This window comes from Pinus tabuliformis, chromosome J, assembly GCF_031772625.1.
Source record: "Pinus tabuliformis cultivar Carrire ecotype Pingquan chromosome J, CPIR1, whole genome shotgun sequence".
Taxonomy (NCBI): Eukaryota; Viridiplantae; Streptophyta; class Pinopsida; order Pinales; family Pinaceae; genus Pinus; species Pinus tabuliformis.
Genome location: NC_142295.1, coordinates 268,273,543 through 268,299,408, shown reverse-complemented (window position 1 = coordinate 268,299,408; position 25,866 = coordinate 268,273,543). Strand labels below are relative to the sequence as shown.

The 25,866-nt window shown below is 37.7% G+C and overlaps 1 protein-coding gene across 1 annotated transcript in view; it reads left to right on the top strand.

Moving 5' to 3' along the window:
• Positions 1 to 3,726: 3,726 nt before the first annotated feature.
• LOC149226798 (aluminum-activated malate transporter 9-like) overlaps positions 3,727 to 25,866 on the top strand; it is a 39,514-nt gene continuing 17,374 nt past the window's right edge. The window contains exon 1 of the mRNA XM_089380300.1: positions 3,727 to 4,014. Coding sequence (XP_089236426.1) covers positions 3,727 to 4,014 — 288 coding nt within the window. The remainder of the gene's footprint in view (positions 4,015 to 25,866) is intronic.

Below are 25,866 nucleotides of genomic sequence, written 5' to 3'. Positions count from 1 at the left end.
ATTGTCCACTGAGTCTGGCCCCTTAATCAATTTGAGACTGTTCTCAACGAAACCAGCCTCATCATTCGACGCTGCATACCCTGGACCTGACCTGCTCAGGAGCCGAATTAACCTGAATCGCAAAGCGGCCCCATCTTCAAAAGGGTATGAGGCGCGAACGATTATCTCCAAGACGCAGGTCTGCTTCCAAGATGGAGGCCTGCTTCTTAAGGTGAAATTACTGACCAATATTTTTGACCTTCTACATGTAATATATCTCATCTCATTTTTTCAGGATATTAATTCACAACATTTTGAATTCTAATTTTCTGCAGAATGATCAATTTCCATTTATAAGTTTACATAATTGCTAAAAGCATCAAAATTTCAAAACTGTAAATCAAAATTTCAAAACCGTAAAGACAACATCTTAATTTTTTTTGGGGTTACTGGTACTTACTGAATTTTACAGCTCCATTAGCATTGAATGCGGCTCCATCAGCTACTTCCGCATCCTCAAAAGCGACGTCAATGGTTGCTTCAACGAACTCCATTGCAATTCCTCGCATATTTGGGGTGATATCATTCTGTACAGTCTCCATGAAATTTGCCGAAGGCCTATTCTTCAACTGAAAGAAGTATCCATAAAACTGTCAGTCGACAAATGCCCCTTTTCTTTTCTCAATTAGATCCATCTGGTCAACTGATATTATATGATGTGGGCATAATGTAAGTACGATGGTCTGTGTAAAAGATGCATCACAATGCAAGGGTTTATCTGTATTAATATGTGTTTTAAAGCTACAGGTGAAATGCATGCAATCCACACCTCTGCATTTCGTAAATACTCGTAAATATCTTCGACATAAGTAGTACACATTTGAGGATCTGTGTGGTCTTTGTCTATGTCTGTGTGCTTCGAACAGCGTTGTGAATTGGAGCTTCCCTCCTGCTTTGCCTTTGAGGACTAAACAAATTATAAAAATAAATTAAAATCATGCATAAAAATCTCTGCAAAAGTAATTTTGCCTGGAATAGGATTAGGAGGATCGCATTTCGGAACCAAACCTGGTCTTTCGCTGTTGACAAGCAATCGGTAGCAGCAGCATGAAGATTTATGACATCGCCTAAAACTGTGCGCCTTTTAGGCTGAGAACTGTTTGCAAATATTATCAGGGTTTGAAGGCAAGAAATGCAGTTGGTGAAATTCCAGCTTACCAGTAATGGCGGTCACTGTAATTCCAGAGCGATTCCCTCTCAACTGAGCTATTCGAACGCAATAACACGTAATTGCGGTTACTCTGGCCTAGTTGGAAATGCGCCCTGCTACTGACACGTAAAATCCATGCAAAAGGTAATACTTGTGTGTTGGAGCGAACCCTTCGTACTCTAATACTTTTAGAGTCGTCGCATTTCCCGAGGTTTACGGTTCTCGCATTGCCTCAGGAGGGCACGGACTTATTTTATTGAATATAATGAACATGGACAGATCTTGTATACAGGAAGCATCGACTTATTCTCGTATAGATTCGTGTATATCGAGTGACACTTGGACAAGAAGATGGACAGATCTTCAGGTCACCTAGAAGCATCGAGTTATTTTTATTTCAAATTGTAATCGAGCTATTTCAAGTTACAATTTTTTCTTGTTAAAAGAATTGACAACAGGACACTTTCATGTATATTGGGTTATTCATTTCAAGTTACAATCTTTTCTTGTTAAAAGAATTGACCACAGGACACTTTCATGTATATTGGGTTATTCTTAAGATCTTATTGTATGCTGAACCATCGAGTTATTTTTATCTTAGATTATAAATTTTTCATATTAAAATTATTCAAAGCCAGTTATTTTTATCTTAAATTATAAGACTAGTCCCTGATAACCGACTCTTGTATACTGGAAGAGTCAGTTGCTTTTATTTTAAATCACTAGACCGGTCTGGTAGTCGGGTGAGACGGTCACGTTTTTCTTGGGCCGAACTGTAACAGGCCATTTTATTTTTATGGAGGTTAAAAGGAAATCCTATATTCCCACGGTAAGCAAAGCTAGATCAAATAACTGAGCTAGAAATTAAATTAAATAAAGTTAAATAAAAAGGAAATCCGATATGGCCACAGAGAAGTAAAGCTAGATCAAACAACTGAGCTAGAAACTAAAAATATAAAAAAGGAAATCTGATATGCCTATAGAGAAACAAAGTTAAGCTAGATCAAATAACTAGAATAGAAATTAAAGATAGCCAAAAAAAAAGGAAAACCAATAAAGCCCACAGGGAAGGAAAGCTACGCCACCTTCGTCGCTCACCTCCGTCGCTCGGTGGCTGCCATTACCAGTAAGCAAATGGGGCCGAACGTTTAAGTTGCAAACTGAGAGCCATCCAACGTGACTGCTTCCGTTCTGTAGTCCCGTACCAAAACACAACAAAGTAGCTCCGTCGTGACCGCTATCATCCCACAATTAATTACAGGTCAAATGCACATGACTTCTTTAAACTCACTTCTATTTGGAATCACTGATCCCCTGAGAAGCGCCGTTGCAGGTGCATTCTCAGGCAAGAACTTGCTGTGTAAGGCCTCTGAGCTACGGTGCGATGGACGTCGGGCGGGCGATCGTGCACGGGCGCGCTGAACGGGCGACTTGCGACGTTGTGCGACAAGTTTACGACAGAAATGCGACAATAAAGTGCGACGAAAGGAGACACTTAGAAATCGACTAAGTGTTGAATGCTATGTATACCACGACTTGGAGAGCTCACAGGCCGACTTGTAAAGAGGCATTGTGGGTGCGTATTAGTGGGTTTAGGGGGTCGGCCATGGGGCTGCACACCCCCATGTAGACCTACGTTGAGATGGATATAAACACATGGAGCTTGGAGCTCATTTTCTCACCAACCAAACACAACGAGCTCTCTCATCTACGCATAAAGGGTAAAATCTGCGCAAGGGTAAAAGAGGATACGCATATCTCATGCGTAGTCCATCTATAGTGCAGAGTTGGAATTTTATGCCGGATTGAGGTGTGAAGGTTCGGACTATGCGTGCAGGACTTGGTAGGAAGGTTGAGTGGCTCGGGTGAGCACTTCTTCTTGTGCAAGGGTGCACACGGTTGTAAAGCAGGTTGCTTATATTGTAAAATTGGTTAAGTGTGAGACTTGGTTCAGCCAAGACACACTTGTTGTAAAATCTGATATTCTTGATATAATAAAATTGTTGTGCAGACTGTTCGGGAGTTGCCCCTCCCTTTATACTTGTATGCAATTGTGATGTTCTCGGTTAATTGCATATGGATAATGAATGAGTATGGGCTTCATTAAAGTATAAAGGATAAGGCTTTTACTTGGTTGCGAAACACAAACTAAGTATGTTAATGTTGGAGTAGGCATAGTCCACCAATGTTAGTATTGTTAAAAAGAAAGCGTTCGGTGGTGCCGCACCTCGCTACAAGCGGTTGGAAGACTACCGCAGGTGTAGGGGCGTGACAGTTGGTATCAGAGCTGGTGAGCAAAGGTTGCTCGTGGCAGTGATAAGGGTACTTGCAGGTGAAGGAAGCCGTTTCACACGAAGTGGAACAAGGGTTGGTTCAGGTTGCAGGATACTCGGTGGAATTGTTGAATGGTCGAGACTAGATCGCAAAGGAAGAAGAAGCTGGTCGAAATGGCAGCTGGGTCTCAGGCTGGGTCTAGTCATGATGAGAAGGATACTACTATTGGGTTCATTGAAAAGGTGGTGGAAAAGATAGAGAGTATGGAGATTTCTTTGAAAGAAGAACTCGATGAACTCCGAACACAGAACGATGAGCTCAAGACACAGTATGAGTACACTGATCTTAGGTGTGCACAACTTGAACTAAGGGTCAAAGAGGTTGAGGAATCAAGGGATCAAGGTCTTGCAGAGATCGTGAACTTGAAGAAGACTCTTGAAGATACAAAGAATGAGCTTGCGGTTGTGAAGAAGGCCGTGGGGCATAACTCAGGTGGAGGAGTGCCTCATATGAAGGTCAAAGAACCGGAGTCTTATGATGGTACAAGGAAGGCAAAAACTCTTGGCAACTTCTTGTGGGACATGGAGCAGTACTTGGAGCGGTTGAACCTGGTTGATGGTGAAACACAAGTCAAGGTGGCTACTCAATTCCTAACAAAGGATGCTAAGATGTGGTGGCGAAGGAGGGTGGATCAGATTGTCAATGGCAGTGCTGATGACATCACTTCGTGGAGTGACTTGAAGAAGGCTTTGCAGACCCACTTTAGTCCTCAAGACGATACATGGGAAGCAAGGACAAAGATCAAATACATAAAGCAAACCGGAAGCCTACAAGAATATCAGCGAGAGTATTCAAGTGCAGCTTTGGAACTCCCTGACATGGCGGAGAAAGACAAGGTGTTCAACTTCATTATGGGATTGAAGCCTTGAGCACGCAATGAGGTAAGGAGGCAGAAGATTAGAACACTTGAAGAAGCTTTTGTTGCGGTTGATAGGTTGGTGGATCACTTTGATGAGACTTCTAATGACAAGAAGAAGAAGTCCGAAACGCCAAAAGAGAAGAAGGATGATGGTGCTTCGAAAGTAGATGACGGTTCGAAGACAAAGAAGCCTTTGAAGTGTTGGATATGTGCAGGACCATACATGGTGAAGAATTGTCCCTCTAAACCAAAGGTGGCTGCTGTGGCACAATCCGAGGAAAAGAATGATGATGCTTCTGTGGGGATGATGCAGATACTTGGTGCTTCTACTACTACAGAAGTAGTCTCTAAGAGAGACCTAGAAAGAAACAAGTTAGAGTATGTTTGAATGAAGGTTGGAGGTACTAGTGTACTCACTATGGTGGATAGTGGGGCTTCTAACAACTTCATGGGAGAAGATACTGCAAGAAGAATTGGGCTGAAGTTTGTGCCGACAAAGGCACAAATGAAGACAGTGAATTCTCCTCCTATGGACATTCTTGGTATAGCTGAGAAGGTGGACACTACACTTGGTGAATGGACCGGAAAGGTGGACTTCACTATAGTGCAGATTGATGACTACGAAGCTGTATTGGGGATGGAGTTTATGAAACAATTCGATGCTATGATTGTACCACATTTGAAGAAGCTCTACATTTATGATGGAAGGGAAGATGTGCCCATCGGTGTGCCTACCATTGGTGCAACGAGACCTGATTGTAAAGTAGGAGCAATGCAAATGGAAGATAAGGAGAAGGTGAACAAGCGGTTGTCCACTGTTGAGGCAAAGCTTGTGGAGCAGTCATTGGTCATTAGATCACTCTCAGATAGCATCTTGGATTTGACAAGAAGGCTAGAGTTGGTGGAGGATGATGATGATGAGGTATATGTGAGACCGGAAGTCCAGAAGGAAGACCGGGTTGCTTATCTACAAAGGATGGAGATTGAGGATCCTGATAGGTGGATCGAGTTGATTAGTGAGGGAGAGCCTTCAGGCTCTACTCCCTCTACATCTTCTTAGATGAGTAAGAAGATGGGCTCATTGTTAGCTGCTCATGGCAGTGAGCCCTCAAGCATATGGAGCAGGTATGATTGATGATGACATGTTGCAGATGAGATGGATGGAGTTCCATGGACCTGAGCATGGATTGTGGAAATAGATTCTTGATGAGTCAAGGATGTGGCAGATGTTTGAGGAACAGCTGATGATGACATGAGGATGTTCACTCTCATGGATTGGGCGTGATGGTTGGATTAGCTACCCAACTAGTTCAGACATGGGGTCGCGAAGTGTACAGAGATGTGTTGGCATTATGCTGGAGTATCATGACAGAGGTTCACATGATGACATATGGATCGAGATGACATACCTTGGTATGGTGAGCTTGGTGGCAGTTGGTCATTAAGCCGGGACATAGTGGAGAAGAGTCTCTACATATGTTGCAAGGATGTTTGCCTTGCGAAGAGGAGTTCACATCACAGTTGAGTGATGATCTTGGTGGATGGCTACCGGGATGATATGTTGTCGAGGACGACAACGATTTCAGGTGGAGGAGAATGTAAGGCCTCCGAGCTGCGGTGCGACGGACGTCGGGCGGGCGATCGTGCACGGGGGCGCACGGGCGCGCTGAACAGGCGACTTGCGACGTTGTGCGATGAGTTTACGACAGAAATGCGACAATAAAGTGCGACGAAAGGAGACACTTAGAAATCGACTAAGTGTTGAACGCTATGTATACCACGACTTGGAGAGCTCACAGGCCGACTTGTAAAGAGGCATTGTGGGTGCGTATTAGTGGGTTTAGGGGGTCGGCCATGGGGCTGCACACCCCCATGTAGACCTACGCTGAGATGGATATAAAGACATGGAGCTTGGAGCTCATTTGCTCACCAACCAAACACAACGAGCTCTCTCATCTACGCATAAAGGGTAAAATCTGTGCAAGGGTAAAAGAGGATAAGCATATCTCATGCGTAGTCCATCTATAGTGCAGAGTTGGAATTTTATGTCGAATTGAGGTGTGAAGGTTCAGACTGTGCGTGCACGACTTGGTAGGAAGGTTGAGTGGCTCGGGTGAGCACTTCTTCTTGTGCAAGGGTGCACACGGTTGTAAAGCAGGTTGCTTATATTGTAAAATTGGTTAAGTGTGAGACTTGGTTCAGCCAAGACACACTTGTTGTAAAATCTGATATTCTTGATATAATAAAATTGTTGGGCAGACTGTTCGGGAGTTGCCCCTCCCTTTATACTTGTTTTCAATTGTTGATGTTCTCGGTTAATTGCATATGGATAATGAATGAGTATGGGCTTCATTAAAGTATAAAGGATAAGGCTTTTACTTTTACTTGGTTGCGAAACACAAACTAAGTATGTTAATGTTGGAGTAGGCGTAATCCACGAATGTTAGTATTGTTAAAAAGAAAGCATTCGGTGGTGCCGCACCTCGCTACAAGCGGTTGGAAGACTACCGCAGGTGTAGGGGCGTGACATGCTGCCTCGCAGTGTCCCTTGTTTTAAATTTTTAATTACATGAGAATAAACTTTTTCTTTCATAAAGAATTTTATATTTTTAGGAAAGTATATATTAAATCAAATATCACGTAAATTATATATTTTCTTAATTTATTAGGTAAAAAAAATAAATTGATTTAGGTGAAAAAATTAAATTGATTTATTAGTTGATTTATTTTTCTTATTTCTTGTATTCTCATAAAACATTTAATAATTTATAAACATTTAATATTTGAATATTTTATTTCTATGTAATTGTTGATTAGAAAATTTATATAATTTAACTATAATTATTTAAAAGTTATTTTTTGAAATTAGAAATTTTAATTGCTTAATTACGGCGTAAGGTCTTCTCTGAGAAGAACTTCCCTTAGGCACATTTGTCATAACTTTGTGCCTTTAGATTATATGTTAGACAATAGAAGGATCTTCAGTTGTTGGATCATCACAAGTAGTTGGAAAGAAGCGTTATTAAACCTTAAACCCCCTACATTTTCTTGCGTAAATATTTTGTACGCAGATTTAGATTCCAGAGAAGTTGCAGGGATCTGAGGAGTCCACCAGGCTTGTCGATCAATCATAACTTTGAAGTGCCTTGAGGTGCCTTGACATGATCTAGGATGTACATTCAATTCTGGAGACAATTGAGAGCGAAGAAGTTATCTCCAAATGGAAGCCAGAGTCACTCGTACAGGTAAAACCTTGCAACAACAATAATTTTTCCTTGCATGTTCTTTTATATTGCATTTCTCTGGGTTGTAACTTTCACTTCCAGCCCTAGTGCCAAAATTTGCAGGTACCTACCAGTCGTTGCTATTGACACAATTATTCTAAGTTTTAAGTGTGATTATAGGTTCCCTCTACAAAAACCCTTCATTAAATACATATTTTCCATGGCTTAGAGAAGGGTTTGCTCGACCTCTTCTGAAATCCCATGAAGGGGATGAGAAAATAGAGACAATTTCAAAGAGATCATCGAGGGCCACAAATTCACTAACAAAGAGTGTTGAATCCGGTAGCATCAAGTCCTTAAAGGGCCAAGCATTGAGTAAGAGTTGGAGTGGTAAAGAAGATGCATAAAATGTCGAGTCAAATGCAGAGAAAATTTTGACAACATATACCTCATCGACAAAAGAAAATAGTGGAAGTGTGTTCGAGGATACAGGTAGGAGGAAGTCAAAAGTACCCACTTCAACACTAAAGCTAGATGCATTGCGAACAACATCAAGAACTCTACCAAAGATGGGCCCCTCAAATTCCGCGCATATAAAAAACAACAAAATGTTTCATATCTTGCTTTGGAGGAAAAGGCAGGTGTGCAGAAAAGAGATTAAATCATTGAATTTCTCATCAAATCACATTTAAGGCCCCTAATCAAAATTATTGAAAAAGAACTAGAAATACGGAAGGAACCACATCAATCTATACAAGAAAATGACACTTGCAAGTTAGAACTCTAGTCACTTAGGCTCTGTATCAGATGATTAATGTAGCATTTATCTTGAGAAAAATGAGAAGAAACATTTCTCCAAAAGTGTTAAAGAACCACTACCATAGGTAAAGGGAAGCAGTAGAATCTATAGCAAGTAGGAATGTTCAAAAAGAACTAAAATCTATAGAGAAGGGATCAAAAGAAGTGAATGGAATGATCAACAAGATTCTCCGAGTTGCAGCAAGATCATGGATGTGGCTTTTTTCACATTTTCATCTCCTATGAGTTCTACAGGTGGATCCAAAACAAGAATTCGTTCAATGGAGAAGAAGAAAGGTCAAGCAGTGGATGATTGGAGAGAAATGCAAACCACCTGTTGGGGAGATCCTTGCACAAATAGTGAGCCTGAGAAAATCATATCAGAAGTAACATTCTCATATTCATCTTGTTTCAAGCCTGCCATTTTAGGAGGAGATAGATTAAATGCTCTTTTGGAACAAAAGTTGAGAGAGTTAACTATTAGTAGTGGAGTTGACCTAGGCACCATAAATTATTTCAAGGATTCCATTTCTAGTAAAACAAATACATCTATACTTCAGGACATGATTATCAAACTCTTTGAAGATGTGATTTTTTGTTGTAGTTACATTGGGTTGCAATCTCTTCAAAGTATTTTGAAGTTTAATGGAATTATAATAAGGTTTTGCTCTTTATTTTTTCACCTTTATCTCATAGTTGTCGCTTCATTCTTGGTGGTTTCAGCTATAACAAACAACTTTGGGCACATTTTTGACTAGTTATGAAAGAAACATCACATGAGACGAAAGACACCTAAGTAATATGTTGAGCTGTATGAAGTCTATGCTGCAAAAAATCTTGTGAAGACAAAGACTCGTTCAAACATCAAATTGTATTATAGTAGTAAGAATGCTCCTTAGAGTTTCCACATTAATCGATCCAAGAGCTCCTCCATCCTTGGGAATAATACAAACATTCCTATGCACCATTAGGAGACATTGTGCTCCTCCATACTTGGCTCATAAATATGAATGCAAGACCTATGTCATGGGTGAAACTGAGCTATGTTGGGAAACGTGGGGTCCATATTTTGCTAGAAAATAATCTTACATTGCAGTGGCTCAAGACACCAATCTCACATGGTAGTTGAAGAGAGGTCCATGTAGGAGGAATATAGGTAGGGCGATCATCAAGACCAACTAGCCAACAATTATTTTTGTAACCACCACCAACCACCCTAGAGGCCTCATAACGCATAACTAAATAATCTCTAGTTGTATCCACTAATTGTTGGTTTGCATGTCGTGAAAGAAGAGAATGGTTGGAAAAATTATTATCAACCATCTTTGAATCATTAGGGAGAGAAATCCCTTAAATGTGACCTTGTAACCAAGAAAATACCCCAATCCATCTATTTTCAACCATGTGTAATAGACTGATGAAGCAAAATACATGGGGTTAGAGAAATATTCATAGAAACAAAAGCTGAGGCATTGGATAAAAGAGTATTCACCGTCCCAACAAATCTCCCTTCAAAACCTAGACAAGTCAGCATGTCAATAATGAAAGACTAGTTAATTTCATCATAGGCTTTATCAATTTGGTAGTAGGATTGATCAAAGTCATTCTTCAAGAAGAGAGCTTGCTTATTTGTTTGCCAATATGTTTAAGATGCTTATTTCAAATGGACAACACAATTTTATTTGAGCTAACTCGACAGTATCTGTTGAAAAATTATCCATAATTCAGATGGTCTAAGATATAAAATTGAAGCCCTTTAGTAATGAAAATAGGCCAAATAAGCAGTATATGTTAAAGAAAATAACAATACATAAGAAGCTTAGTCACTAGAAGGACATATCTTTGGGATATAACTACAAGATCTATGTTGATCTTTCTCTGTCCTTAATAAAAATAAGGAGGCATTCCTAATTCTATGAAAGTAAACTCATTGGAAGAAAATTTTATATTTGGGGTATTTGTGTGATGCATTTGTGTCTATGGTTAGACTACAAAATGGTAAACCCTTCCCAATGTTTTACATTTGTTGGAAAAACTGTTTTTCTTGAGAATCTGTTTTTTTAGAGTGATTTCGATGCATAGGGGTCTATGTGAATGGATTGGACATAAAGCTAATATAAGGTAGTTTTTTTCTATGGGTAAAGGCCAAATTTATATAGAAGGAAGGCATACAAACGGTGGGGGATATAAAGTGTAGACTGTAGATGATATATGTAGAGTTGAGGTATGATTGGAAAGACAAACCATCCTAATTTCATGTCAATGGATTGGTTTTAATAGATTGTTATCCTGTTAAGCTCCCTCCATAAGGAAATCATCCAACTGGTGCAGAAACTGTTGTTTCCAGTTGGGATAGATGGCTTGATGAATACATGGATAAGAGATCAAAGCTATGAGATGTGTGCCATGTACTGAGATCTAGGATTACGGGCCTGGAGCAATGCCAGAATTTTGTATAGAATGTTTCCATGACATTGAATGCCAATAACAGTTGAACAAGTAAACAGTGCAAGCAGGTGATGAGGAGCATATCAAGGTGTTGAAGGGAGGCCCTCAACTTGGATGAAGAAAACAAGGTATTGATAGAAACCAAGATTCAAGGAGATGGGAAGTTATTTTTCCAATTGGATGAGAAGGTCATTGAGACAAATATTACTGGCATAATATTACTGATGCCAAACACTGAAAAGATCCTGAGAAAATCCCTTCAAAAATCTCAAGTGGTGACCTTCAACACTTTTTTCATGAAGAAGCAAAGCAACAAAGAGATAACAACACCCTATTGTACCATTCAAGCTAGGTTCAAATCATCAAGCTAACTAGTTGGCCCAAATATGTCTTGCAACAAGAAAGTAAACATCAAAGCAATTGATTTGATACCATTGAATTTTCCTATTTAGCATTCCTATATCTAGATTTGTAAGTGTTAATATTTGAATTGTGACTAGTTTTGTGTAATATGAGAGAGAACTAGGAAATTCAAACACGTACTTTGGAGTTGTAGAGTAGCTATGTGGATGGTTCCATTTAATATTTCATTTTAGAAAACTATAGCTTAAAAAGTAGATGATTTGTCTCAAGAAGGCACAGGAATGAATCTTGTGAGTGCACTAGCATAAATGCATTATGTTAGTCTTTCTTCATTGTAGATCTTGCTAACCACCATTAGTAGGATAGTTGAGTATAACTTTTCAACTTTGTCAACTCAGACTTGGGCTTGGCTAAGTTGACCATAAAATGAGTGAACTTGATCCTTTGCTTGGTCAAGGACTGCTTTTATACCAACATGACCAAGTAAGTGCATGATATATTTAGAAATGAAGTATGATTGGAAATAGAGAATGTTCTAATTTCATGTCAATGGATTGGCTTCAACAGATTGTTACCTTGTTAATGTCCCTGCACAAGGAAATCATCCAACTAGTTCAGAGACTACAGCTCCCATTTGGGGATAGATGGCTTGATGAATACATGGATGAGAGCTCAAATATTTTGGATGTGTGTCATGTACTGAAATGTGGGATTACAAGCCTGAAGCAATGCCAAATTGTTGTATATAATGTTTCCATGACATGGAATTCCAATAGTAGCCAAACAAGTCAACAGTGCGGGCAGGTGATGAGGAGCATATAAGGGTGTTGAAGGGGGGCCCTCAACTTGGAAGAAGAAACCAAGGTATTGATAGAAACCAAGATTCAAGAAGATGGGAAGTTATTTCTACAATTGGATGATAAGGTCATTGAGGCCAATATTACTGGCATAATATTACTAATGCTAAAACCTAAAAAAATCCTGAGAAAATCCATTTGAAAATATCAAGTAGTGGCTCTCAACACTCTGTTCATGAAGAAGCAAAGCAACAAATAGATAACAATGCTCTGTGGTACCATTCAAGTTGGGTTCAAATCATCAAACTACAAACTGAACCAAATATGTCCTACAACAAGCAAGTAACGTCATAACAATTGAGTTTGGTAGTATTAATTACAAGAATTCTTTAAAAAAGACATCGTCCTTCACTAAATACATTGACTAACAAGCGATATAAAATTGGTTATAGTTAAGTATCCTTTGATATCATTTTGTATCTTCTGGCAAGGTGGTCCTTTATGAATTTGGCTAGAATACTAGACATCCTTTCCATATTGATTTTTGTGTTATGCCCAACAGCCTGAGGATCCAACCACTAAAGAAAGGGGAAATAGTTCACCAAATTGGGAGCTCCCACATTCACCATCATTTTCCAAAGGTTTTCTTTGAAATCTTGGAAGGATGGAGAGTGGGAATAAAAGAAAACACTTTTCACTTCTAGGAGGATCTCATTGGCAAATTTGAACAATTGGAGCACTTTTATGGTTTGGATTGATCTTCGTAAAGAAAAATTGTTGTGGAGCCACCAAAACAAACCCACTTTTTTCTTGTCCAGTAATCAAATCGTAATGGGTATGATTCAAAAATGTTTTGAAATATGGAGTTGATTATACTCATGAAAATTTCATAAGACATATATCATTTTTCTCATTGTTATTCTTCAGCTGTTATCTTTGTTTTTTATGTCACTGAAACTTTTCATTTAGCTTCAGGTTGAGCTATGTGGAGGAATTTTTGAAAGCCTCATATGAAATTGAAGCCAGATCACGTCACCTTCATTGGTGTCCTTTCTACATGCAACCATGAAGGCTTGGTTGGATGAGGGTTGAGAAACAAAAGCCGAGAGAAAAATGGTGTGTCCCAAACCAACATGAAAATTAAGAATTGTGCTTCCATGTTAGAGGCTATGTGTAAAGTATTCATCTAAGGAAGGTGAAATCCTCCCACGGAGTTCTATTGAGGGTTATATATAGGGTGGAGGAAATAACTATATTCATTTGCAGTATTCTTGTATCTTTATTTGCGGGTTCTTCTGATTAATTGGTCAACATAATAATTTGTCATCAGTTTTTGTGCTTAGTATCATTTATGACATTGCAACAACATGTGAATGAAGAAATCAAGGGTTGCTTTTCCATGGGTCATGTTACAGTTCTGAAAGAGCTAGAGAGTTTGAATGCAGCAGCTACAAATATTCACTTAATGATTCATAAGTTATCCCTAGAAATACCAGGAGGGAACGAAAGACAGTTTTAGCTCACAAAGGGATCATGACAAGCACAACAGATAAGACAAGAAGTTCAAGAATTACAACAAAGTGCATATTTACTTTCCCAAGGTTTACATCCTCTCACACAACAGAAAAATGCATTTTTCCAGATTATTCTTAAAGAAACCAATCCTTTGCATCTCTATCTCTGCAAGAAGCCATTTGGTGAAGCGAAGAAGAGATGCATTTTCTCCATGCGTTGCATTGTACACATCACAACTCCTCTTGAGCCTTGCAGAGGATGAAAAAGAGTATGAGATCCTTGTCAATGAAATATTCTTTTATGGGTTGCTAGCTTGCAATATATTTTTATGACCTACAACATTGTGAAGGTTTATTGGGCACCTGTCATAATGTCATACTGAATTGCTGTGCTCATTGTTCAATAAAGACTCCTTGTATAATGACATAGAGTTTTGAGTATCATCCAATTGCTTTAATTTGATGAATGAAGGGCCATAGGACGAACTTGGTATGTGATTAGCGATGTTTAATAATGAATTATGAGGTAGAGATGAAATGTATGTTTGTGATAATTCTTTCCTTCTGATATTCAAGGGATGGGAGTCACTGTTGGAGGAACTCTGCATATCAAATTTGTTGTACTCAATTAAGAAAGTGGACTGAGATTCATCATTGTTTGAAGGAAGAGGAGGAGATTTTGGAGAATAAATAAGGGAGTGAGAGGTTGAAACAAATGTTGATGAAGATGAAGAAAGATTAGTGTCACTATTCTTTGTTGCTCTGAATCAGGTGCTCTCTAACTAAAGCAACTCAATCTTTCTCCTTGCCATAATCCTTGTTTGTTCCCTATTTTTGCTATCCACACAAGCACTTTGAATTTTTGGAACACTATAAGAAAAATATTTCTAAACCAAAGTTATGTACAGTTTAGTCCTTGCATTTTAAGCACCACCACATAACTGCACATAAAGTATAAGATAAATGAGAAGATACATCTTCAACCACTTTCCCAACCTCAATAGAGAATTCCTGCTAATTACATTTTTCTCTACTACTATTTCTTATGCTACTGCCCTACGACTTTTCCTTTGCAACATTTTGTGCAATTGCTAGTGATAACTACTAGTAATCAAAAGATAGATCTAATTTGTATTAACTGATTTCGAGTTTCCAATTTTGAACTTATTTTGAATCTAACAAGTTCATATTCTAATTTAATAAAAATTCCACAAATTGCAAGAGACATTTGCATTAGTTGACTGTAAACTCACATGAAAAAATTCTTATTTCTTTATATGTACTATAAAATGGAGACATACCACTAATCTGTAAACCATTAATTCCAAATATTGTAAGTAATCTTGTTAATTGTACTCTATAAAAATAAAATAATAAAAACATGTAAAAATGATGACATTTAAATTATAATACTATTTAAAAAAAATTACAAATTTTAATTTATGATACATTTTAATTTCATTCTTTTTATATGTGTGTTTAAATAGTAAAATATATTAGATTAGCTCAAAAATTGATATTATGATACATTTTAATTTCATTCTTTTTATATGTGTGTTTAAATAGTAAAATATATTAGATTAGCTCAAAAATTGATAATTTTAAAATATTTTATTATAATGAGTAACCATTTTTATAAAATATGTTATTATTAAATAATGTTTTTTAATCAAAATTAAAAGGAAAAAAAAATTAAGTCCATATGAAAATTGTATTATAAAAACCAAACATTTTTTGAGCCAAACCTATATTTTTTTTTAAATAGGAAATATAGATAGCCCAAAAATTTGAAATTTGAACATTAATATAAATTCCAATGTCCCTCAGATTCAATGTACCTCAGAAAGTCGAGGAGAATAAATACCTTTATATAAGCAGTTGCAAAGCAGAGAGATGTTAAATCTATCCTGTATTAAAATTATCACTTAGATTCAACTTTTAACCTATGTATGTAAAAAAAACTCGAGGAAAACCTAGACGATTTAAAACTTCAATAGCCAATTCAATGTCATATCCCATTTTTCAATGAAGTTGGAGATATTCACAAGGCATACACGGCAAAATTGAGCGTTTTATGAGACATCGTCACATATTTTTATGAATTGGGTGCAGCACATTGTAGAAATTGGATATCATATCCAAAGAAGTGGCGCATGAAGGCGTATAAATTACAACAACTCAGAGAATCGTACAGTACCATTACCTCATTCAAAATGACACAACTGCCATTGCTGCGAACGGAAGGCATATCCGCAGGAATATAATGGTCAGCCTCGGAAAATTTGTCAGTTCTCATAAATGCTCGGCAGCAATATCGGCTGCAACCCTGCCTTTCTGTCTACGAAATTTTATATGATCTCTCTCTCAGAAGATTTCGAAGTTGATGCAATTTCGATCCATCATTCTGTTAAAATATTTTATTACAGAAGTCTCAGCAGTATAACAGAAATAAACACTGGGAGTACGTACCTACATTGCAGAGAGTAAAGATGTCCGGGAAAGGAGCTTGAAAAGGTTCAGTCAGAGAATGGTATATATTTGTTCACCTCTTCTCAATGGTTTAATGTGTAATTGAAATTCATTGGTACAAAATTCTGGTAAATGTTGTGCATAAGTTCTCCATACCTATTCAAAAACTTTTACAGCGTTGAAATACTGAAAATAATATATTTGTGAACACTTTTTGATTAATTCATTTTTTTATTGGTAAGATTAGTTTGGATTGATTTAAAAATTGTGTAAATATTTTTATTTATTTATTTGAAAGTATACAAAGAATGGTAATTATACTAATATAATGGTAATTACCATTTATATTTCTAAAGTAATAATTTATCAAAAAAATTAAATTTTTACTTTCTTATATTGTAATTTTATTCTAATTTAATTGAATTAAATAAAATTGTTAAATTAATGAAAGCTATCGACTATTTATTATTATTATATAAATAATATTTTATGTTGATTAAATTATGGAATATTGTTGTGTTTTTTCTAGTTCTTTTTTCCTTAACTTTATATATTTTGAGTTCACTAAAATCTACCTCAAAACATATCCAACCTATATCTCATCCTAATCAAATGAGAAAATTTTACCTAATTCACAATAATTGATTATGTATACATGTAACAAATTCAACCTAACATTTTAAAATAAGAGAATTTATCAATACTATGTAAACCAGGTTAATCATGAAGGGTAATCAATACTATGTCAACCAAGTTAATCATGAAGGATACTCACCACATCCCCATAGCAAGGCGCCCCTTATTCTTTCTAACTAAAGCTATCATACAAATTGTCCTCTTTCCAGTGAAGCAAACATGCAACTAAGGCATGTTGTTGGTACAGACATCATACAAAATAGAGTCCTGTCTAGTTAAGTCCTGGAATTTCCAATGATTATCAAGATTGCTTATTATGTATAAACCCCAATGGTTGGCCCAATCAATTGAACCATACACCCCAATAATGGTGTCAACAAGGAGGCCTCATGCCATAAGCTCAAATATAGTTGAGTTCCCTTATGACACTAGTGACTATTGTAAATGCTAACTCTACACACACACACTTGGATTGAATTGACTATTCCTGATGATGAGATTGATTAGGGGTCATGTTTTCAAGGCTATTAGAATCCTTTTTTCATTTCTAGTACATCACATATAATGATGGTATATACCTACATCACATATCACAAATGAGGAAGGGCTTGGAGGTTTTTCTAAGGGACAATGAGGAATGGTTCAGAGGGATTTTTAAGGGACGCATTCAATGGAAGTGTGTGTGTGTGTCTTAATATGAGCTTTCTACAATACATTATGGAGTCAATGCGTATGACATGTTTGTAATAATGAGTGTTATATATCACCATGTGAAAGTCATTTCAACTTCTTCTATTCACACTTACAAATCTAGGGAAATGAAGCTATCCATGATGTTGGCTAAGTATGTGAAACCACATTATATGGGAATTCTTCACAATGTCATGTTATACAATTTGCGTCACCAATGTTGGATTTGCATTCAAATGACAAAATAGTCATGCATTTAAGAATAACTTAATTGATTAATGTAAAGTCAACTATTGATTATAATAGTGGATTGTATCTTTAATAGAATTACTAAATAACATTAATCTAATAATTTGACTTATTCAATGTTGATATTTTTATATATATTTAACTTACTTTTCAATAAAATTTATAAAAGAGAAAAGAGAGAAAAAGAAAAGGAGTTTGTTAAGGGAGATTCAAGGAGGCGCAATTTAAGAATTTCTTAAAAGATGAATCATTGGGAATATTTTTCATCATTGTGTTTCTCAATAGTTTAGAAAAAGAGACTAGAACAAGATGTAATACCATTGTCTAACTCACCTAAAGGATATGTTTATTTTTATATAGAGAGTGCTCCTTAGAGTATTGTACTCCCTCAACAGAAATAGAGTATCACGTGTTAATGTTCAGTTTTTATTTCAATGAGGTTTTTTCTAAGGTAAATTTCATGTGTTATTTGTATATTATTTTTAACATTTCCAATTGTGGTCTAATCTAATTTTTATAACTACTCTTTGATGTTGTTAAAGTATGAATTTGGTAGTGTATGACACATAAACAAAAATAAATGGAAATATAATTATTTTCTAAAAGTTAAGATTTATCTTGTCAAATTGTCTACAGGTATATATTTCCCATCAAACATACTAATCTCACTTTCCATTGATTCTACACATTAACATAAAAAGTCTTCCCATAACTCAACTAACAATGGTAATCCCATGATTGTGTCTAGGATTGTCATCCTCACATTGGACCTACCTCTCCACCACTATGTTGCACATCATTAGAAATGTCCCACTTAGTGAGGCAACAAAATAATTGTCATATAGTATTAAAATAAATAGAGTGATTTGGGTTTACTAAACATGATTGAAAAAAATAAGATATTAGACATAAAAATCAAGCTAAAGCCTAAAAAAGCACTCAAAATTTGGATTTATATTTTAAATATCTTATTAACTTATCTTATTGTAAACCAAAACCATTTAGAATTATTTATATGAGGATGTAAATTATTTACTCACCATCATATATATTTTGTATAGAATTCAATGAAACTTTATTATTATTATTACTAAAACATTTTTCTATAAAACCACGAACTATCTGTTGATTTAGTTGATGATCAATAATTAATATGTATTGCATTTTGTGCAACTAGGTTTTTTCATCATCTATACCATCTTGGTTAGTTTCGAATTCAATAAAGATATGCATGAATACTCATTTGCTAAGGGAAATATCAATATTGCCCATTTTTTTCTTATTTCAATTTTTCACTTAGGAGATGTGGGTTTAGAGGTCCCACATGACTTTTGGGATTAAGTGGGAGCCCAAACATTAGAAAGGAAGGGAAATATTGTGGTTCTAGTGGAGCGTGGGGGCCACCGCATGGAGAATTATGAGTCACATGTGGAAGACACTCTCATTGGAGCGAAGTTGGTGGGGAAAGTCGAGTTGGTCCCACATGGGTATCTTGGAGGCCCTTTGGTAAATAGAGCAAGAGGCACTCATTTTGGTCATTCATTCATCTATTTAGACATTGTGTCTTTGACATAGCACACTTGAGCGAAATCAAAGTTTGCAGTTTTGTTTAGCACACGAGTGTCTCTCAGTGAAGATCTCAACCCTTTATTCAGTGAACTTTGAGTGCGAGCCTAAGGAGGGAGTCCTATGTATACCAATTTGTACCAGTAGTAGGGAGTGCAAGTTTCTCAAGAGGATTGGCAGCAACAGGACAAGGACTGTGCAACTCTTGGAGGAGACATGCTTGGAGGTTGTGGAGAGAAGGGACTTATGAAATGAAACTTGAGGTGGAGTTCGGGGAAGTGTTGTGGGGGATTTTTCCAGCATTTTGGTAGACCAGCAAATGCAACATTCGCTCCAGGTTATATCTTCTACTTGTGGCAGAGGGCCAAGCATTTTTGGATCAATTTTGGAGCATCATAACTAGGAAAAAAACTTTTATCGGTTTTTCTGGGTTTATTGAGGAGAGGTCAAGATTAATTTTGAAGAACTTTACGGGAAGATTTGAGGGGTCAAACATGGGCCCCAACTCAACCAACAACTAGAGAAGCTAGGGGAAAATTGAGCCGAAATTCCAAGCTCAACATTTTTCCAATTTCTTCGTGGATTTATGTGAGTTATGGGTGGAGAGCTCGGGGCTAATTTCCTGTAATTTTTTGAGAATCTGAGGAGGCCCTAATAATAGTTCTTTGCAGCCAACAACATATTTTCTTGGAAGTTTCAGCGCAGTGCTAACAGAGAGCGTCAATAGATTCGAGAAGGATTTATTATTGTTCATTTAGGCTTAGCTAGCTTGTCTTGAGAAATCCCATGTGCACTCTTTCCAACACCACAGTGTACCCTCTGATTTATTAATAAAATGGCTCAGATCGGTACAGTTCATGGAAATTTTTGGTTGTTAAATATGCTATAAATTTTTGTATGTGTCTCTGCTACGTTTTCTTTGTTTAACATCGTATATTTCCATTAGGACTATTACAATGGTATCAAAGCATGATTTTGGCTAGCATTGGGTGTAAGTCACACAAATGCTCAAGTGTTATTTTGGACTAGAATTTTAGAGGCTAAAACATTAGTCCCACATTATTTTCCAAATTGAACTTATGCCTAAAAATGTCTCAGCAGGAGAAATTTGAAAATTTTACTAGGAGCATTGAGAGACTCACGAGGCTTCTCGAAGAGTGGTTGTGAGCAAGGGCAGTAAGAAGAAACAGTAGTTGCTGACCTGTAGATGAACAAAATAAGAGGAGCATGATTGTTGAATGAAACATTAGTATCAATACTACAAAGACAAAGATGGGAGGCAGAGGTAGTGACGAGATGAGAGAGAAAATACCCCTGGAGGAGGGAGTTCATCTAGATACACTCCAATCGGTTGGGCATGAGGCTAATAGCATGCAAGAGGAGCATGAACATACACCTAGTGTGATGTAAGAGTAACTCTTGTTGAAGTTTCTGTTGGTAGCCCCAATGGACAGATTGAAGAAGGTAGTTGAGAACACATCCATTGATGAGGCATCCTGGTCTATGACAGAGCTTCAGAAAGGAAGCCACCTACAACTGATTGATGAGCATGCCTTTCATGTTGGGTTTTCTATGGAGGAGCAGTTGGAGGCTCATGTCAAGCCCATGATGGAGGAGGATGCGCAACCATCATGTTTTGGGAAGTTTTAGTCTCTACTGATAACCGCTTAAACCCCTAGACTAGTAGCTAAGTCTAGAACAATAGTGCAAAGCATTCTCTACCTTTTCTATAACCAATAGATTAAATAAGAGAGTAAAGAAGCCTACCTATAACTTTCACTTACTCATTATCTCCCTTGACCAATTCTGTCGCTCCTTTCCGTACTTAATCTGCTTGAAGAGTACCTTCACATAGACAGAAGACAAAAACCGATCAAATCATATGATAATGATCTATTGATTAAACATAGCATGGAATCAAGTACATAGTACACATATGAAAGCATCAATGAATAACACAAGCATATGTAAAAAGCTTTGAACACTTTATTAGTAAAAGGAAGAGTTACAACCCAATTTGCTTGATTCAACATCACTCCTCCAGTTCAATCCCATCCTCCCCTTATAACAAGCAAGAAATTTTGACATCATTACAATACTTGAAATCAACTCAAGTCTCATATTAACAACATCTCCCTATAATTCAATGATTTCCAACCCCTGATCACTTAGATGAGTGGTATTTTTATAGGTGAATGAAGGAAGTTATGCCATAAATGGTGATAATGAATTCCCTCCAAAACTTAGGATTTAGTTCCATGGAGGAAGGGATAAAGGGATTGATGTTCCTTAACTCCCTACCTCATCCAAATTCGAGCTCAAAGGAGTAGATGAACCTGGGAAAAATCTAGATGCATCCAATGGATAAGAATATTCCTAAACCCCAATGAAATTTCACTCAAATTCGCCCAACGTAGGCCAAAGAGGGCTTAAGTGCATTGCATAGCACCCTAGCAGTGTACTGGACTGCACTGCAACACACCCTAATGAAGGCTTGCGTTCACTGATCTTCTTAGAGGCAGTTTTTGGATGATTTCAGTCATGGAACTTCTTGAGAAGCTAGGCATTCTGATGGTTGACTTCTTTAGGGCATGTAACAACTGAATTAGGGTTTGATGGGCCCTAATAGTATTGATCTGTAAGTCAGGGTTGATGTGCCCAAATGGATCTGTCATAGTTGCCCCCTAAAGCATGAAGTCATAAATATGTATTTCGAGTGAAATTCTTTATCATGTGGAGAGGAGGTTTTGAGATGGAAGGTGACCTACATCAATTATAATACATATATCATGATAATTTGATTTTTCCTCATGCACTTGCTGAGGGAAGTGTTATAGACATTTTTGTGCCTTACAGCTATAAGCATGAAATGTCCATAATTCAAGGGATCCAAAGTCCCTAAAGATGTTGTTACAGCTCCTAAAGGAACAAGGTCAACCAATGACAGCTTCTCCCAGAAGTTCTCCACCAAAAACCACTCAGAAATAGTCAATTCAGGATCAATTCTGAGGCTCCACTAGATGCCTATGTTGAAATGCAGAAGTTACACTGGCTAGGTGCACTGCAACGCAGGTGGAAGCACTACCACGGTGCGCTGAGCGGGAAATGACAAATGGCAAGCTCATTCAACAAGGTGGAAAGACCTTGGAAGCTTCCAGAATCTTCTCCAATGACACTTGCCTCAATGAATTCGACTAGTGATGAGTAAGAGGTTCTCAACCTCCAAGTGGAAGCAAGAACTGACAGAGAGAAGCCACAAGTCAAAACATAAGCTGACTCATCCTATCTGCTTACATCTATATATGGATCTCTCACCCAGAGGTTCAGGAGGCTGGAATTTTGTATTTTGCAGAGAATTGATGTTGGTTTGAGATTGAGATTAGTACATTGGGTGATTTATGCTTTGTTGGAGGAGAGGAAGGGATTCCTTTGCTGGGAGGTAGATGTTGGATCGCGCCTCACTTGGTTGTATCTCCTCTTGAACTTTATTACTCTATCAATAAACTATTTGAGTTTCTCCTACATGTTGTGTACCAATGATGTTTTGTTATGCTTACATGTTTAGCTTAATCTGATCTTGAGCTTTTTATGAATGTATATCTGTATCTTCTTGTAGTTTCTCTCTCTTGTGATTTTGCAGGAATTCGGTGAAGCTGGCCGGTGAAGGAGCAAGGAGCTGGGAGCTACTGAAGAGAGGAGTGATTGGATCAAAAAACTAGCGGAAGATACCGGTTAGTTACATCCATATTCCTCATTTACATCTCATAAAGAAGAATACTCAATTAGTTTACTTTGTTTGTTGCTAAGGCACTATCACCTGTTAGAGTGGGATAGGGGCATTCCGAATTGGATACTTTTCCCAACAACAACCACAGTTCTGTAGCGCGTTCACCGTAACCGGATCATGTAAGGAAATCATGTCCTCTTCTTCGTGTTCCCGTTCTTGCCATGTAAGGGTCATTTTGCTCCAATATCTCTGAAAAACAAACATGAGATGAGTTAGATCCTGGTTTTGATGAGAAACAGGAAAAAAATTTCATCAAAAACTGTGCAATAAAATTCTTTTCTGCGCCCAACGCACCCTGCACAGTGTTCCACCTGCGTTGAAGGTCAAACTGCCTTCATATTGCTTGACATTCAACGCAGGTTTCGAGTGCACAAGGTGCGCTGATGGCAGAGCGACCCCATCAAACCCCAGGGGCTCAAAAAAACAGGAAATCAAGCACGGAATGCAGAAAGGAAACCATGAAATGAAAGAGCTCAGGTTTAGCTCCTACCTGGTCCAGACGGCGTCGAGAATCGTCCACAGAATCTCCCAAAATCAGCTGATGAAAATCAAGGGGGAAGAGGCATCTCCAAAGCTCCAACAAACCAAGTTCAAATGAAATGGTAAAATGAGAGGTAAAAACACTTTTTAATAGCTTTTTACGTAGTTCAAAGTAAAATATTGGTGTTTTAATCTCATTTTCAAGCAAATGTTATTCATTTCTAACTAGTTTGATGCAGCAATTGAGGGTACAGTACTATCTTTGAAAAGGCAAAGCTATTTATGGTAAAAAATCAAAACTAGACCATGAATTATCGAGCAGTTTTAGCACATAGTTCATGCTCGTTAAAAAATAAACATAAGACTGAGCAATGTTTTTCCGCGTTTAAGCTCGTTAAAAAATGAACTACCCTTCGGTAAATAACCACCGTGAATGTAACATTATCAGCCATTAAAGCCTTGGTCGTGTTTGCACCGTCACCTCCACTTTTCCATTGGCCGATCATTCACCTCCATATGATTGTTTACCCATTTTGAGGAACAGCTGCGAAGAGTGATTTCACTAGCCATCCTTGTGACACTTCCATGATTGGAAAATTCCAACCCGTACCTGGAATCAGCTGCTACCCATTTTATCACTCGTTCCTCAAAAGACGAGTCTTCTTTAAGCTCTTTTCATCTGACTCGTAAAATATGAAAAGATTGCCGAGTTTTGGCCTTCCAGCTCGTTAAAGCGACCGGAAGTGCTATCCCTCCTCTAGATTTTAATCTTTTTGGACCTGAGGGATTATTGCACAAAAAGATCGAGCGCTTGTTTTGTTCGGCTCGTAAAAACTATCGAAAATTCATCCCTTCTGTATTGTTTTATACTTTTTCGGACTTAAGGGATTAGATGACGAAAAAGGACTTTCGGAGTTGACTTTACGTACCTTTTCAGACTCTCTAAAAATGAAAAGGGCTGAGTTATCTTTGTCGTTAGACTCGTTAAAAACATTAAATAGCGACAAACTTGTCTTTAGACGAGAACGAGTTTCACTATCGCTAGGCTCGTTAAAACATAGCGATGGGTTTGCCCGAAGGGCAAATTATAGAACAAGCATATGTTATCCTCCTCAAGCTTGACAAAAATAAAGAGGTACTGGTCAGCAATGACTGGGGAAAAATTGGGAAGAAACTCAAAGAACTTTATTGGTAGCAAGTCGCTCTTGAACATGACACTTCCACTCCGTGCCTGAGTCGGGTTGGGTTGTTTCATTCACCGGTCACATCACCATGGTCTCGCCATACCATCCACCTTTGGGGTAAATGATACCAATCCATCACACAAGTGTCGCCGATATGTTCAAGAGAAGTCATCCAGAGAAGTCAACCGTGTCCCATCCACTACCATACATTATCCTTCATTCTTTCATGACCGCCACCCTGAACCATATATCATTAGATCGTTTTCACCTCCATCAAAATCATTTGCTCCGTTCCGTGTCACTGATGTGGGATACATTAAGGCCCTCCTTTGAAGGATTTCTTTTTGTCGACATCAGCTCATTATCCAAGAAGTTTATCTAGGAACAACCCCTTCAGTACTTTGAAGCTTGCATGCCTCAATGGCAAGTTTCTCACTTCCGGCGACAGGTATACATCAATGACCTTCGACCGAAATATTTTGCGTGGTGTTCGACGCCAAGTCCTTTATTCACACCACGTGAATTGTACTGCAGTACCTTGAGGGTAATTATCATTATCGGTGATTCCTCTCGCGCTTGTTAACGGTGTACCTCATTGACCAGTAATCAAGCGATGTCTTTCCATGTTCGACTTCAGAACATCTCTCACATGGATCGACTTGTACTTAGAGTGAATATCGAACGAGTTTGAAGATCCCGGATCTAGTTTCATCCATCCGGGCTGCGATATATATTCAGGAGAAATAAAGACATTGACATGTACAGCATTGCAGCACAGACAATCATCCTACCAAAGGATGATGATTTCAGCAGGATCATCAGTCTATCATCAGACAATTGTCTGTCCTATGTACATAAAAATGAATTTATAAAGCTGAGCATGGGAATGCCCGCCTTAGCTAGATCATGAAAACAGTATGAAAAATAATGTATTGTATTGTATCTTATTACAGGTCTCCTCCCAGCATTGAATGAACTTCGGATCCTCCTAATAAAGCATTTCACCCGATAAACGACCTCATACTTTAGGGGGCAACTGTTATAGACATTTTTGTGCCTTACAGCTATAAGCATGAAATGTCCATAATTCAAGGGATCCAAAGTCCCTAAAGATGTTGTTACAGCTCCTAAAGGAACAAGGTCAACCAATGACAGCTTCTCCCAGAAGTTCTCCACCAAAAACCACTCAGAAATAGTCAATTCAGGATCAATTCAGAGGCTCCACTAGCTGCCTGCGTTGAAATGTAGAAGTTACACTGGCTAGGTGCACTGCAACGCA